Source organism: Somniosus microcephalus, chromosome 20 (assembly GCF_052327205.1).
Source record: "Somniosus microcephalus isolate GS21.2 chromosome 20, FLI_Smic_1.0, whole genome shotgun sequence".
Lineage (NCBI taxonomy): Eukaryota > Metazoa > Chordata > Chondrichthyes > Squaliformes > Somniosidae > Somniosus > Somniosus microcephalus.
The window spans coordinates 81,188,589-81,205,716 of record NC_141006.1 but is presented as its reverse complement, the minus strand read 5'-3'; the positions used below and the strand labels follow the sequence as shown (position 1 = coordinate 81,205,716).

The 17,128-nt window shown below is 45.7% G+C and overlaps 1 protein-coding gene across 2 annotated transcripts in view; it reads right to left on the bottom strand.

Moving 5' to 3' along the window:
• luzp1 (leucine zipper protein 1) overlaps nucleotides 1-17,128 on the bottom strand; it is a 197,902-nt gene that overhangs the window by 42,229 nt on the left and 138,545 nt on the right. For both annotated transcript variants that reach the window (XM_085963080.1, XM_085963081.1), the window contains exon 2: nucleotides 3,558-6,753. In XM_085963080.1, coding sequence (XP_085819206.1) covers nucleotides 3,558-6,509 — 2,952 coding nt within the window. In that variant the 5' untranslated portion in view covers nucleotides 6,510-6,753. The remainder of the gene's footprint in view (nucleotides 1-3,557; nucleotides 6,754-17,128) is intronic.

Here is a 17,128-nt window from a genome sequence, read left to right as displayed (position 1 = left end):
TGCGCACAGCAAGCTCCCACAAACAGCAATGTGCTAATGACCAGAGAATCTGTTTTTGTTATGTTGGTTGAGGGATAAATATTGGCCAGGACACCAGGGAGAACCATTACAAGTCCCTTACCGTCGCTTCACAGGGTCTACCACCACCTCCCCCATGGCATCGGTGGGAAGCGGTGATAAACATAGATGGATGCAAGAAAAATCCATCAGGGACATTGGCCCCGCCACACTCCATTTGCATGCGGTGGGTCGGGACCCGGTTTGGAGGGCGGGAAATGAGGTTGAGGTAGTCCTCATCGCCCAATTTCACCCTTGTTTCTGCTGCGATCCCACCCAGAATCGGACAGACGCGCAGTGGAAAACCACCCTTACCCTTAAAGTCACCTGACCTGTGACCTCTACAACCTAGAAGGACAAGGGCAGCAGCTACATGGGAACACCATCACCTCCAAGTTGCACACCATCCTGACTTGGACATATATTGGCCATTCCTTCATCGTTGCTTATCCTGGAACTCCCTCCCTAACAGCACTGTGGGAGCACCTTCACCACACGGACTGCAGCGGTTCAAGAAGGCGGCTCACCACCACCTTCTCAAGGGCAACTAGGGATGGGCAATAAATGCTGGCCTTGCCAGTGACACCCACACGCCAGGAATGAATAAAAGAAAATACAAACCATAAATCAACACAGCTCTTTTAAACTTATTCACAAGAACATCCCGTGCATTGACTGGCCTTGGCACTTCTCTGAGCATCATGAAATGTTTTTGACAGTGATTCCTCAAAGCTAAAAACAGTCCCTTCGTTCAAGATATTTTTAGTTCCACTCCTGATTATGCAAAGATCAAAGAACAATTTTACAGACTTTTTTTAAAATTATAATATTTTTAGGTTGTTAAAAAATAATTTCCAAGCTCCCTTGGATCCATTCCCTGCCAGGCAAGCTCTTATTCATTCTTTGCCAACAATGTTCAGGAAGTGGCCACGAGGAGGTGAACAAGAGAGACCCAAGGCACAAGGTGACTCACTCGCTGTTGGTATTTTTCTTCTCGTATTCCTGTGCGGGAAATGCAGGCCATCCTGCTATTGGCTGCTCGATGGCCCAGCTTGAGATCAGGAATGTGCCATTCAGGCCTCTTGTATTTTTTCAACAAAGAATAATTCTCCATCATTTTTGCATTTTTTGAACATCTTGACATGCTGAAGCCAGCTGACTTGCTTTGTTTCAGCCCAAAACTAACCAAAGCTCCAGAGGTCCAGTTGGTGCACTGACTCATCGCTGCTGAACTGACCAGTTTCTCAATTGTTTCACCCATTTCTTAGTCTTACGATCAGCACTCACTTATTTAGCCCACTGGCATTGTTCATTGCAGATTCTCGGTCAATGATAAAGCACTCGTAATCAATCTATGAGCACCCCCTCCCTTGACAACTGTTTCCTATTGGAAATTAGATTATACAAGCCTTTCAGTTTTATTCAGCCATACTTGCACTATTTAAGTGTATTTTCAATACATTATTAATGTATGTTGAGAATACACTGAGGGGTGAAATTCCTCTTGGGGTAGGTGTAGCACGAAGCCGGCGACAGTGAATCGGCAGCACGTTTTACACCCTGCCCGCTTTATCTTTAGAAACTAAGTCGGGCGGTGTGTAAAACAAGCGGCCGATTCACTGTCACTCATTTTGTGCTATGGCCCACGATGAATTGATTCGCCCAGAGTGTATAACTCTGAGGAAGGAGGTGGGTAATTGACCAACGCTTTAGCATGGTGTTCAATACTGCAACACAAGAGAAACATCCCATGGCCTCCCCATGCGGGTGAAGTCTACCCTGAATAGGGGGCCTTTAGTCCGATCAACGTCAGCAGTGGATTTTTCTACATATTTTAGTCACACCTTAGGAAAAGCTTTTTAAGATTAATATTTTTACCATTGTGACATATTTTAATTAAAGTGTTAATGTGAAAAAAAATCCAGACTTATCAAATTATTATTTTGTATTTTGACATCGCTCCACCTATAATGAGTTTTGCAGTAACTGCTTAGGCAAACACAACGCTCGTTTTGCGCATGACAAGATCCGACTTTATTATATTTTTGGGTGTTCCCGAGTGAAGAATATTGGCCAAGACACCAGGGGAAGGAACGTCCTCCTCCTCCTCTTCAATTAGTATCACAGGACCTTTAACATCCACCTGAACTATCAGGGGAGGCAGTTCGGGCCTTGGTTCAAGGTCTCATCCAAACTGCAGCGCTCCCTCACTAATACTGTTCGGCGGCTTCAGCCTAAACTCTTGAGTTTAGCCTCCTGAAGGGGGAGCTTAGACCCTTAATCTTCAGACTCGGAGGCACAACTGCTTCCAACTGACCTAAGTTGGTACACATACAGTTTTGCAGATAATCTGACTGGGCTGTGCTTTACATGAGAATTGTGAGTCTGCAGAGACTTTGGTGTAAGTCTCAGTAGAAAAAAATGGTACAAGTGAGCAGAGAGTTCATTTAACAGAGAAATAAGGTAACAGTTGAGCAAAGATCCCAATAATAAAATGCAAGGTGGCAATGAAAGAAGTTATGATATTCTGGGGGTGAGGTTGTTGGGATTTGAGCTCACGTTCCCTGGATTTTCTCACGTTCACGGCCTCTGAATGACATAACCATGACAGGACACCAACGGTCCCACGTCCAATTACCCCCGCCAAAGCCTGCGACTTCCGATTCTCCAAGATTCCAGCCTGAAACAAGCGTGTTGTCCACTACACGCGAGTTTCAACGCTCGACCAATCGCCCCCACCCACCTTCAGAAAGGCTCAATAAAGCGGGGAAAACACACAAGACGTAAAAAGGAACAGAGGCAAAGAAAATGTACAAGAAGCAGGTACAGGCTGAGCGTCCAAAATCCGGAGTTCCGGAATGTTCTGGAATCTGGGACGATTGGTGGCAGGGTCGTCCGGAATCTGTAAAATGTTCCGGAATCCGGACCCCCTGTCAAACCGTTTCCGCTGCCAGCCGGGTGACATCCAAAAACCGGGAACATCGCAACCTGGGCCCAGACATTCCTGGACTCGGAACGTGATTCTGATGTCCGAAATCCGGAAACGCTCGAGCCCAGGTTACGATATTCCTGGACTTCGGACATCAGGAACACGTTCCGATGTCCGGAAAAACACGAAAACCGGCTCGGCCTCGGTCCTGAGGTTGCCGGATTCAGGACGCTCAACCTCTATACAATATAAAGGTTCATTTCAGAGAGAAAGCTAAAAAAAAGAGAGAATATGATGCAGCAAGAGGTGACAAAATAACAAGAGTATTTCGGTGTGTGCAGGGAATAAAGCTCACAGGCAATGGAATTCACCAGGTCGCCTACGAATGTTATTTTGACTTAATTTGACTTCTGTTGTGAAAAACTGCTGCAAAAAGATTACCGTGTAAAACACGTCATAAAACATGGTTGAAATTAATCGGGAAATGTTCTGCTATTTCAAACCCTTGTCTTGCTAAACGAGTCCATTAATTTGAAAGCAGTGACCCACTGCTGTTATAAATGGGACTTACCAATGAACAGCTGTTATTCCAGTCTGCCACTTTGGATGCAACCGTGGCGTTTTGCTTCCTTCGGATGATACTTTCTGCTGCACTGTAGTAGCTCCGGAGTGGGGCCGTTTCTGATGTTAGGCTACTTTTAGGTTCCACTGTGTCCAGAGAATTTGAAATGTTATTCAACCTCTTTATGTAGCCTTCAGATAAGGTTCCTTTAGCGCTGTTATTCCGCTCAGCCGCCTCATTTGAGGTGGTTGTACGGTTTGTTCTCCTTATAGTTATTCTAGAATAATCCATGCCGGGATCGTTTTCATATTTAGTGGACTCGGTCTGGGATACCGCACGACGGTTTCTCCAGGAAGCCCTCTCCAGTGCATCTGTAGAGAGACTTTTGGTCTCATTTTCCGCTTGGTTAGATGTGCGGCGATGACGCCTCGATTCGGAGGAAGTTACACTGTCGTCATCATCAGCAAACTCGGGAGACTTTATTGTAATACTGCTGCTAACAGATACCTCCGACACGGATTCAGTCTCGTCTTCATCGCAGCTATCTGAGTCTGATGGCTTCATTGTAATATCACTCCTCCGGATTGATATTTCGTAAGGTATACTAATATTGCTCCTTTGTAAAGATGGTTCACTTGAACTTATAGTAATATTACTTGTGGAAGTATGTTTTTCCTTTGGCATTGCAGTGGTATTGACTCTTTGAGAAGGCAGATCTGATGGAAGTATTGTAATGCTACTGGTCACTTTACTTGGCACAGTCTTTGGTGAGAGGCTGTGCTCTCCAGCACTAGGCTCTGTTCCAGCCGTCATCACTTCCTTCTTATCTATGGCGATGATAGCAGGCTTAATAATTGCTTTGGATCTCAGTCCCTCTCTAGGGCTACAAACTCTCTTCAACTCTGGGCCTGGCTTTTGATTCACATTTACATCTTCAGGAGCAATGGCTTCAGTGTGTTTAGATTCGAGTGGCTCTTCGTCGGTGTAACATTTCACAGCAGAGTACTCCACACTGCTGTCCTGGGATCTTGTTGAATACAGGTACCTTGACCTGCGCGGTCTTGTTGTCACAGATGTAACTTCCGTGATGGTTTCTGGTTCATCGAATGTTGGCAATTTCTCTGCAGACTTTATCGCAGTGGATTCATTATCGGTGGTAAGTGGCACTTCAACCTCAACCAAAAAGGCATTCTTGGGCTCACTGTGAGATGTTGGAGAAGCTGTATGATTCCTATAAGAGGGTACTGTCCCATTCACCAGGGTAGTATTAGTACTTGTAGAGGATGAGTCCTCACCAGAATCATTAACCTCATCTTGAACTGTCATACTCTCATTTTCAGAATTGTGTAAATAGCTGAGAGTCCTTTTCTGTCTTTCAAAAGGTGCTGATGATTGCTCCAAGTCACCGTAGTCTCTGGATGCTTTACTCTTTGGTCCATTTTCACTCTGTTTACTCTGAGTGGCCCAGGGTCTCTTTACATTTGGCTCATTGGCTGCTGGAGGATAGCGACTGAGCACTGATGGCGGCTCTCTAGGCTTCTTCAGCTTCTCTGGGTGCAGGTCCTGATCTTTCTGTACAGAGCTATAGCTGTGTACAGAAGACTTATCTTCTGATTTCTTTTCATTGGTAGCTGTTGTTCTTGGGTTGGAAGTGGGTCTTTGAAACCTTCTACTTGCACTGGGACTGAGAGGCCGTCTATAACTTTTCCCCACATTGTCATCCTCTAGCAACAAGTCTCTGTTTCTCATTTTCTCCCTCTGTGATCTTGGCTGAGATGAAACCTCAGGAGTCTTTTCTTTCAGGACCTGTGGTTCTGCTGCAACACCTTTGTACTTCGGTTTGTCCTGTCGAGACCTGATACGAATCTCCTGATGTGCAGTCTCACCGTTTTCTAAGGCTTTGTTCCTTGACATTTGCAATTTCATTTCCTCTATCTGATCAGCCAGCATTTTGGCCTTGTTTTGTTCACTAATAAACTTTTCTTGTAACTCGTTGTGTTTATCTTCTGTTTTCTTCAGGTCTTCCTCCACCATCTCAAGTAGTTTCAGACGTTTCTTCAACCTTTCTATTTCTTGAGTGAGATCCTTAATTTTGTTGTCCTCCTGACTGTCTTGGGGTTCTTTGTTTCTAAACCCAACATTGTGAGAGTCTAAACTTTTCTTTGCAAGGTTAACTTTAGAAGACATGTCCTCCTCAATCCTGAGATCACCTCTGTCCCCTGTATAATTATACGTTTTCTCATTGACATTTGTCCTGAGATTTGAGGAGTTCCTACTTCGATCTGTCACATTTATCTTGTTGTTCTGTTCTAATTTCTTTGTGAGCTCCTGTATAACTTGTTCATTTTGCTTCAGTGTTTCATTCAGGGTCCTTCTTTCCTCTGCTAAAATGACGGTTATAGATTTTAATTTTTCTAGCTCTTCGATTATGTTTTTTTCTGATTTATCGAGTCGACTTTCCGATGACTCAAGTTCTTTTACTCTCGTTCGAAGTACCTCCAGTTCCGTAGTCAACTTCCTGGTGAGGTTCTTCTCTTCATTCAAGCTTAGGCACAACTGAGTGCAGTCCGATTTACTTTTATTAAACGCTTCTTCCAATTTTTCCAGTTCCGCCATTCTGTCCTGCAGTTTCTCAATCTCCACTTTGAGGTCTTTACTCAGCTTGACCTCTGCCTCCAATTTTTCTTTCAAGTTCCTGCACATATCTTCAGCCTTCCTGACCTCTTCGTCCTTGCCCTCAATGGTAAGCACCCTCTTGCGCAAGATGTCCACCTCGGCCAGCAGGCTGGAGTTACTGCCTTCAGCTTGGATGACTTTATCCTGCAGGTCCATTAATTCGTCCTCCGTTCGGTGCAGATTTTTGGTGGTCTCCTCCAGCTCATCAACACGACGGCCCAAGCTGCTCAGCTTTAGCCGCAGCTGCCGGTTTGAAGTCTCTTTGAGATTCATTGTGTCGGTCATCTCTGGTCCTTCAGACGTCTTGCTGAAGGCCAAGTTCAAGGGGGTGGGGGGAGGTGATTTATTTTTCTTCTTTGCACTTTTTCCTCCCTCTTTGGGGTATTTATGCTCTGCCTCTTCTTGTGGTTGGACTTAAAATCCTCAGTCCCAAAATGTCCTCACGCACAATTTTCACTTCTCGGTTCTGTGGAAATCTTTTATTCCTTTGCATCTGAAATGCTCTTCTAGGATTCAAAAGCATTTTAACCTGTTAAGAAAAAAAGGGAAAAAAAAGACACTTGAGAAATCTTGCCGAGGTTGTTTCCGGAGATTGAATTCACAGTGTTTAATGTAATTACCTCAGTCAGGAGGAAGCTTGCATACACAGGTGTTCCTATCATAATCCTTTGGCAAAAGAATTTCTTCTGGGATTCTCCCGATCGGCTGCTGTAACTGCGGCAGAAATCCCAGGTACAACAGCCGATCGGGAGGAGCTGAGGAAATTTCTGGCGAGGGGGTCACTTTTAGTATCCCTTTTAAAAGATCAGCATGTGACAAAAGAATTATTGGGCTCCCTCCTCTCCGGACTCCTGGTGGGGTATAGCATAAGAACATAAGAAATAGGAGCAGGAGTAGGCCAATCGGCCCCTCGAGCCTGCTCCACCATTCAATGAGATCATGGCTGATCTGATCCTAACCTCAAATCTTCTATCACTCTGCATCCACCCGAACCCATGTGATCTCCCAGGAGAGGCGAAAAACCAGATAAAAGACCCAATGGCCAATTTGGGAGAAAAAAATCTGGGAAATTCCTCTCCGACCCATCTAGGCGATCGAAATTCTTCCAGGAGATCACTCTGTCCCTATATTTTCTACAGTACTTACCTTCTGTAAAGGCGATCTCCACCCCAGCCAGGAACAGGAATAAAACCATCTCCTGAAATCTAACACAGAATTAGAACACAGTAGGAGCAGAACCAGGCTACACGGCCCCTGGGCCCACTCCACTACCCGCAGGGCCATGACCATTCCGAACCTAGACTCATGTCCAATTTCCTGCCCGCTCCCCGTAACCCTTAATTCCCTTTACTTCTAGGAAACTATCTATTTCTGTTTTAAATTTATTTAATGATGTAGCTTCCACAGCTTTCTGGGGCAGCAAATTCCACAAACCTACCACCCTCTGAGTGAAGAAGTTTCTCCTCATCTCAGTTTTGAAAGAGCAGCCCCTTATTTTAAGATTATGCCCCCTAGTTCTAGTTTCACCCATCATTGGGAACATCCTCACCGCATCCACCCGATCAAGCCCCTTCACAATCTTATATGTTTCAATAAGATCGCCTCTCATTCTTCTGAACTCCAATGAGTAGAGTCCCAATCTACTCAACCTCTCCTCATATGACCACCCCCTCATCCCCGGGATTAACCAAGTGAACCTTCTTTGTACTGACTCGAGAGCAAGTATGTCTTTTCTTAAGTATGGACACCAAAACTGTATGCAGTATTCCAGGTGCGGTCTCACCAATACCTTGTACAACTGCAGCAATACCTCCCTGTTTTTATATTCCATCCCCCTAGCAATAAAAGCCAACATTCCATTGGCCTTCTTGATCACTTGCTGCACCTGCATACTAACTTTTTGAGTTTCGTGCACCAGGACCCCCAGATCCCTTTGTACTACAGTACTTTCCAGTTTCTTGCCATTAAGATAATAACTTGCTCTATGATTTTTCCTGCCAAAGTGCATAACCTCACACTTTCCAGTATTGTATTCCATCTGCCAAATCTCTGCCCACTTACTTAGCCTGTCTGTGTCCCTTTGCAGGTTTTTTATGTCCTCCTCACTCACTACTTTCCGTCCCATCTTTGTATCATCTGCAAACTTTGATATGTTACACTCGGTCCCCTCCTCCAAATCGTTAATATAGATTGTAAAGAGTTGGGGACCCAGCACTGACCCCTGCGGAACACCACTAGTTACTGGTTGCCAATCTGAGAACGAACCATTTATCCCAACTCTCTGCTTTCTGTTAGAGAGCCAATCCTCCACCCACGCCAGAATATTACCCCCAATCCCGTGATTTTTTATCTTGAGCAATAATCTTTTGTGTGGCACCTTGTCAAATGCCTTTTGGAAGTCTAAATACACTACGTCCACTGGTTCCCCTTTATCCACCCTGTATGTTACTTCCTCAAAAAACTCCAGCAAATTTGTCAAACATGACTTCCCCTTCATGAAACCATGCTGAGTTTGTCCTATTAAATTATGTTTATCCAAATATCCCGTTACTGTCTCCTTAATAATGGACTCTAACATTTTACCAACCACAGATGTTAGGCTAACAGGTCTATAGTTTCCAGCCTTCTGCCTACTACCCTTTTTAAATGAGGGTGTTACATTAGCAGTTTTCCAATCTGCCGGGACCTTTGCTGAGTCCAGTGAGTTTTGGAAAATTATTACCAATGCATCCACAATCCCTACCGCTACTTCCCTCAAGACCCTAGGATGCAAGCCATCAGGTCCAGGGGATTTATCTGCCTTGAGTCCCATTATTTTACCAAGTACCACTTCCTTAGTGATTTTAATCGTATTTAGTTCCTCCCCCCCTAGAGCCCCCTGTTTGTCCAGTGTTGGGATATTCTTAGTGTCCTCTACTGTAAAGACTGATACAAAATAATTGTTCAGTGTTTTTGCCATCTCCATGTTTCCCACCATTAATTTCCCGGTCTCATCCTCTAAGGGACCAACATTTACTTTAGCCACCCTTTTTCTTTTTATATAACTATAGAAACTTTTACTGTCTGTTTTTATATTTTTTGCTAATTTACTTTCATAATCTATCTTCCCTTTCTTAATCAATCTTTTAGTTATTTTTTGCTGTCTTTTAAAGACTTCCCAATCTTCCATCCTCCCACTAGATTTGGCTACCTCATATGCCCTTGTTTTTAGTTGGATACTATCCTTAATTACTTTACTTAGCCACGGATGGCTATCTTTTCTTTTACACCCTTTTTTCCTCAGTGGAATATATATTTTTTGGAAGTTGTAAAATAACTCCTTAAATGTACACCACTGATCATGTACCGTCTTACCCTTTAATCTATTTTCCCAGTCCACTCTAATCAATTTCGCTCTCATACCTTCATAGTCTCCTTTATTCAAGCTCAGCATGCTCGTTTGAGATCCAACCTTCTCACCCTCTAATTGAATATGGAACTCAACCATGTTATGGTCACTCATTCCAAGGGGATCATTTACTAGGACATTTTTAATTAATCCTGTCTCATTACACAGGACCAAATCTAAGGTTGCTTGCCCCCTGGTCGGTTCAGTTATATACTGCTCAAGAAACCCATCCCTAATACACTCAATGAACTCATCCTCAAGGCTGCTCTGCCCAATTTGATTTGTCCAGTTAATATAATTAAAATCCCCCATAATTATAGCTGTTCCCTTATTACAAGCCTCAACTATTTCCTGATTAATACTCCGTCCAACAGAGTTGCAACTGTTCGGAGGCCTATAGACTACACCCACTACTGTTTTTTTCCCCTTATTATTCCTTATCTCCACCCAAACTGTTTCACTATCCTGCTCCTTTGACCCAATATCATTTCTCTGTATTATAGTGATTCCTTCCTTTATTAACATAGCCACCCCACCTCCTCTCCCTTCCTGCCTGTCCTTCCTGATTGTTAAATAACCTGGTATGTTTAATTCCCAGTCATGGTCACCCTGCAGCCATGTTTCTGTAATGGCCACAAGATCATACCCATATGTCGTTATTTGTGCCGTTAACTCATTCATTTTGTTACGAATGCCAAGTGCATTCAGATAAAGAACTTTCAAATATGTTTTGTAACACTTAGTTCCTGTTTTTTCCCTTTTTAGTACTTTACTTTTTGCTCCATACCTTCTGTCCCTTCCTGACACATTCTGTTTTTTAATTCCCCCACTGCTACCTAAGTCTATGACCTTCTCTGTTGTCATTTCTATTATTTGCTCTCTAGAAACCTCCCCCCCACTAATTAGTTTAAAGCCCTCTCTACAGCCCTAGTTATATGATTCGCCAGGACTCTAGTCCCAACACTGGCCAAGTGGAGTCCGTCCCAACGGAACAGCTCCCTCCTGTCCCAGTATTGGTGCCAGTGTCCCAAGAAGCAAAACCCATTTCTCCCACACCAGTCTTTGAGCCACGCATTTAACTCTCTAATTTTATTTATCCTAGCCATATTCGCTTGTGGCTCAGGTAATAACCCAGAGATTATTACCCTTGAGGTTCTGTTTTTTAGCAAGTGAAAGAAGAAAGACTTGCATTTCTATAGCGCCTCTCACCACCTCAGGACATCCCAAAGTGCTTTACAGCCAATGAAGTACTTTTGAAGCGTAGTCACTGCTATAATGTGGGAAACGCGGCAGCCAAAATTGCGCACAGCAAACAGCAATGAAATGAATGACCAGATCATCTGTTTTAGGTGTTGGTTGAGGGATAAATATTGGCCAGGACACTAGGGTTAACTCCCCTGCTCTTCTTCAAATAGTGCCATAGGTTCTTTTCTGTCCACCTGAGAGAGCAGACGGGGCCTCGGTTTAACGTCTCATCTGGAAAAACGGCACCTCCGACAGTGCGGCACTCCCTCAGCACTGCACTGGAGTGTCAGCCTAGATTTTTGTGCTTAAGTCTCTGGAGTGGGACTTGAACCCACGACCTTCTGACTCGGAGGCGAGGGTGCTGCCCACTGAGCCCCGGCTGACACCCGACACTGGTATATTGCCTACGTGGCCGAATTCAAGCGCGAGCCTGGCAGGCTGTTGAACTACAGAGGACATCACAGCCTCACCCGGTGTCTCTACACCTACATTCTGACATGGCTAACTGGATAGGCATCAGGAACAGTAACCCTGCCCATTTTTCCTCTTCCTGGTGCGATAGCCTGGCCTTGGGTACTGAGGCCAATCGAAGAGATTAGCCAACTCAAATATCCAATTCTTTTCATATTAATATTTTGTTCTGTTTCTGTCTCTTTGCTGATTTGTGAAAATATAGTTCCATTTAATTCTAACTTACAGTTGCTGGATTGCAAAGATTACAGCGCCAGATAGTGCACGAGAGTTGAATTACCATCCGCAGAGATCCAGCTATTCGGCCAGCAATGTTTCAACTTAATTTATGCAGGTTAATTTAGCACAGTCAGATATACATTAGATTTCCCTTCAATCTACTCCAACATTTTACCCCAACCCAGCTTAACAACGGCTTCAGTGGGATTTTTATTTTCCATTTTCTGAACGAGCCATCCTTGTAGCCTTGAGTAAGACAGGCAGTTTGACAGTTTGTGCTTAATTATGGGCAGTTTTTCTGCTGCTGACCTGTGCCCACGGGGAATTGGGTTGAAACTTATTTCACTTAGCAGCCTCACAGCGAGCTGAGGCGAGATCATCATCCCATTAGTGTGGGCTAATGTCCGGGAGGCAAAAGGTTAGTGTTCCAGCCCACTGCACCACCCAGTCAAGCATCTCGAGATGTTTGAGAAAATAGCACACACTTGACACCCAAGCTGGTACTGGGCAGAAATACAACAACAATATTGTGCACTTATTTGCAAAAACACAAAACCATCAGTAAATCCATGCGACAAGGTGACTATTTTTTACACGTGTAATGAAAGTGTGTCACTTGTAAAGGTTTCCGAGTTAGTAAATATTTTGGCAGTTGCAGACTTCATCTGACTGATTAAATTCAACATCAAGAAAAAAATATCAAAACCAGGGGCAGATTTTCTTAAGCTGCTGTTTATGTTGCCTGATGAAAATTGCATTCCATATTTAAAGAACTTAAGAAAACTCGAGAATTATAAAAGGTCGTTTGGGACATTATAGCTCATCCCTTTAATACCAGTCCCACATACTCCGTACAATGAAATTCAGAATTACATAGAATGTACAGCACAGAGACAGGCCATTCGGCCCAACTGGTCCGTGCCAGTGTTTCTGCTCCACACGAGCCTCCACCCACCCTCTTCATCTCACCCTATCAGCATATCCTTCTATTCCTTTCTCCCGCATGTGTTTATCCAGCTTCCCTTTAAATGCAGCTACGTATTCGCCTCAACCACTCCCTGTGGCAGCGAGTTCCACATTCTCACCACTCTCTGGGTAAAGAAGTTTCCCCTGAATTCCCGATTGGATTTATTAGTGATTATCTTATATTGATGGCCCCGAGTTCTGGTCTCCCCCACAAGCGGAAACATCCTCTCTCTATGTCTACCCTATCAAACCCTTCCACAAGCCCAAAGACCTCTCATCAGACCAGCCCTCAGTCTCCCCCACCCCACCACAGGCCCCCCAGAGAAAAGAGCCCCAGCCTGTTCAATCTTTTATGATGGGTATAGCCTCTCAGTTCCGGCATCATCCTAGTAAATCACCCCCGCACCCTCTCCAGTGCCCCTACATTCCTTTTATAACATGGAGCTGAGAACCGTGCTCCGAGTCTGGTCCAACCAAGGCTCAATACAAGTCTAACAGAACTTCTCTGCTTTTCAATTCTATCTCTCTAGAAATTAACCCCAGTACTTTGTTTGCTTTTATATGGCCTTATTAACCTACGTCGCTACTTTTAGTAATTTGTGCATCTGTACCCCCAGATCCCTCCACTCCAGTTAGACACGTTTTCCAATGAGTATGTAGTCCAACTCCACGTGAACCGTGTGTGATTGAAAACAACTTGCAATGTAGGCTGTCTTTCGGATGAGACGTTAAATCCAGACGCTGCCTGCTCTCTCAGGTGGATGTAAAAGATCCCGTGGCCACTATTTCAAAGGGCAGGAAAGCCATTATCTCACCCAAGTACCCATTCTTTATGCGTGAGCCGAAACCATGAGTGTCAACAGACCATTCACCAGAGTGAGAACCCGGGAAACAGGATCTAGTTGCTGGAGGAAGAGAATATGGTGAAAAGCCACAGATGATCTTTCAGTCTCAGGGCGAGTAAATCTCATCTTCAGACCCGAGTGTCCTCCCCTGACAGCCGCCCTTTCACACTTTCCGGCAGCAATCACTGAATAACAAGCAGGAACAGGAACCCGTAGCTGATTTTTAAAATCACTTCCTAGTTTAAAGTGTTTCTATTCCTACCGCTGCTCTGGCTGGCAAGGAGTAGGATTAAAAACAAAAAACGTCAGTACATTTTTAGATATCCTGCGTAAAGTTTGAATGGCCGGCTGAGATTTGCTCCTTTGATTCTCCCATAGATCACTCAGTGACTGCATTCAGTGGCTGGTTCCCTCGCTGGAGAAGAGCTGATTCGAGTGGAAATGAATCAGGCAGATGGTGTTTTATGACTCTGCCTTGCTTGTTAATCCGTCTCCTCTCTCAGATCAGGGCCACCTTGTTCCTACAAGGCCATCTCCCTGGATGGGCCCATATTGTCACTGATGGAATATCTTTCTAAAAAAAAACTATTACATTCAAATCTGGGTCCGTGAATCAATAGAATCCTGCAATGATTCTTGTCAAAACTCACCTATAATCGGAGAGCGGTGGGAGACAAGCTAGCCCTCAGAGAATCGCCAGGTCGGCCTGAATGAAGACTAGCTAATCATTCATTGCTTAAGTACAATCTTATAATGGCTTGTACTGACATTATTTAAACATTAAAGTGTCTGTTCCCCTGGCCAAGGACGAACCCCTCAGTTTGGTGTAATCCGTGCTGCCTTAAGACTACACGACCCTTGCATTATCGACCTGCGGGAAAGTGAAGTTACACAGATTCTCCTGCAATCAATCAATCTGCTCGGAAAGAAGCAGAATCCCCAGCGACACCGTCTCTGCCATCCTCACACTGCCGAATATCTGAAGCTGCCCGGCTGCTGTACAAAGGGCTCACTTTATCCTGGGCAAGGAACCTCCACTTGGAGTTTGCTTTGTGTAATTGTTATGTTGAATGTTTAAATGTCTTAATCTAAATGTACACTCTCGGGAGCCGCAAGCCTACATTTCGTTGTACTGCACTTGTGCACTAACAATGACAATAAAAGTTGATTTGATTTGATTTGATTCTCCCTGCCTCCCCCTGGGCCAATCGCCCAAAGAGACCAGACCAGACCCGGAGACTGCCGCCTGTCTGCTGGGTCAGAAACTTACACTGGACAGGTCAGTTTCAGTCTGGGGGAGGGCTGTGATGACGGGTGACCTCACTGGACACAAAGCTGGGTTTGACCAGCAGCTGCAGCCACTTCACTCGGGATTCGGACGGAAGGCAGTTGGATCGATGTGAATTTGGATTTTATTTGGAGGGGATTGGGGGGTATCTGAACCCGAGCCTCGTCCCGCATAGGAGACTGGTCAAGAAGGTAAGAGCCCATGGGATCCAGGGTGCCTTGGCGCGTTGGATCCTAAACTGGCTGAGTGGCAGAAGGCAGAGGGTGATGGTCGAAGGTTGCTTTTGTGACTGGAAGCCTGTGTCCAGTGGGGTACCTCAGGGATCGGTGCTGGGACCCTTGCTGTTTGTGATCTACATAAATGATTTGGATGAGAATGTAAAAGGTATGATCAGTAAGTTCGCAGATGACACGAAAATTGGTGGGGTGGTAAATTGCGAGGAGGAAAGCCTCAGGCTACAGGACGATATAAACGGGTTGGTCAGATGGGCGGAAAAGTGGCAAATGGAATTTAACCCTGAAAAGTGCGAGGTGATGCATTTTGGACGGACAAATAAGGCAAGGGAATACACAATGAGTGGTAGGACCCTAGGAAGTACAGAGGGTCAGAGGGACCTTGGTGTACATGTACATAGATCCCTGAAGGCAGCGGTACAGGTAGATAAGGTGGTTAAAAAGGCATATGGGATACTGGCCTTCATTAGCCGAGGCATAGAATATAAGAGCAGGGAGGTTATGATGGAGCTGTACAAAACGCTGGTGAGGCCACAGCTGGAGGACTGTGTGCAGTTCTGGTCGCCTCACTATAGGAAGGATGTGATTGCTTTGGAGAGGGTGCAGAGAAGATTCACCAGGATGTTACCTGGGATGGAGCGCCTCAGCTATGAAGAAAGACTAAACAGGCTGGGGTTGTTTTCCTTGGAGCAAAGAAGGCTGAGGGGGGACCTGATTGAGGTGTACAAAATGATGAGGGGCATAGATAGGGTAGATAAAGAGGAACTTTTCCCCTTAGTAGGGGGGTCAATAACAAGGGGGCATAGATTCAGGGTAAGGGGCAGGAGATTTAGAGGGGATTTGAGGAGGAACTTTTTCACCCAGAGGGTGGTTGGAATGTGGAACTCCATGCCTGAAAGGGTGGTAGAGGCAGGAACCCTCACAACATTCAAGAAGCATTTGGATGAGCACTTGAAATGCCATTGCATACAAGGCTATGGACCAAATGCTGGAAAATGGGATTAGATTGGACAGGGATGGATGGGCGGCGCAGACACGATGGGCCGAAGGGCCTCTTTCTGTGCTGTAAAACTCTATGACTCTATGCAGAGAATAAAATCAGTGTCCCCATGGGAGTGAATTGTGGAACTGGCCAGCTGGTGCGGTCTCGCTTGGTCCAGTGTAACGGATGCCAGCGTAGGGGTCGGTGTGTCGCTGCGGGTATCAGATGAGGCGGTGTTGGGGGCCTGCTGCGTTCCGGCTGTCGTCCAAGATGGCGGCGTCCATGATCCCCATGTGGCTGGAGGCGTCCAAAATGGCTGCTGTACCGGTGGTTCGCACATGGCCGGGGAGGCCCAAGATGGCGGCCCGCATGGCCCACACGCGGCGCTGCTGGGGTTCGGGGTGGCTTTGGCCCTGCAGACGTTAGCGTAGTGTCCCTTCTTCCCGCAGCCCGAGCAGATCGCGTTTTTCGCCGGGCAGCGCGCTCTGGGGTGTTTTGCCTGGCCACAGAAGTAGCATTTCTGGCCTTGGGGCACTGCTGTCTGGCCTTGGGACACTGCTGCGGTAGTTGGGCCGTTGCTGGGGTGTGGCTGGGGTGGCACGGCGTTATGAGGCGGTCCTACCGTGTCCCAGGCTGTCATTCCCCGCGGCGTCCACGGTGCAGAGGAGTAGGCACCCATGCCCCGGTAGGCTGCATCCAATGATAGTGCGAGTTCAGAGGCCTTGTTGAGGTCGAGGTCACTCTGCTCCAACAGTCGCTGTCGGGTGTAATTGGATCTGTGGCCCGCTACAAAAGCGTCCCGGATAAGTTCCTCTGTGTACATGGCGGCCTTTACATCCTTACAACCACAGGCCCGGCCAAGCACAGACAGTGCCTGAAGGTATTCCACGGTCGATTCCCCAGGTTGTTGTTTACGACTCCCCAGAAGGTGCCTGGCGTACACTTCGTTCACTGGGCGCGTGTACTGGTCCTTGAGGAGCTTGATAGCGTCCGCGTACGAGGTCGCGTCTTGGATGACCGAGTACACTCGGTGGTTCACTTTGGAGGTCAGGACATCCAGTTTGTCCTCGTCCGATTTGATTGCTGCGGAGGCGGTCAGGAATTTTTCGAAACACTTAAGCCAGTGAGTAAACTTGGTGGATGAGTCCGCCTCCCGATGATCTAAGTCCAGGCATGCTGGTGTGAGGATCTTCTCCATTATAAAAATTTTGTTAATAAAATTGATGCGCTATCAATTACTCATAAAAGACTGAGAGTTAAGAGAGTA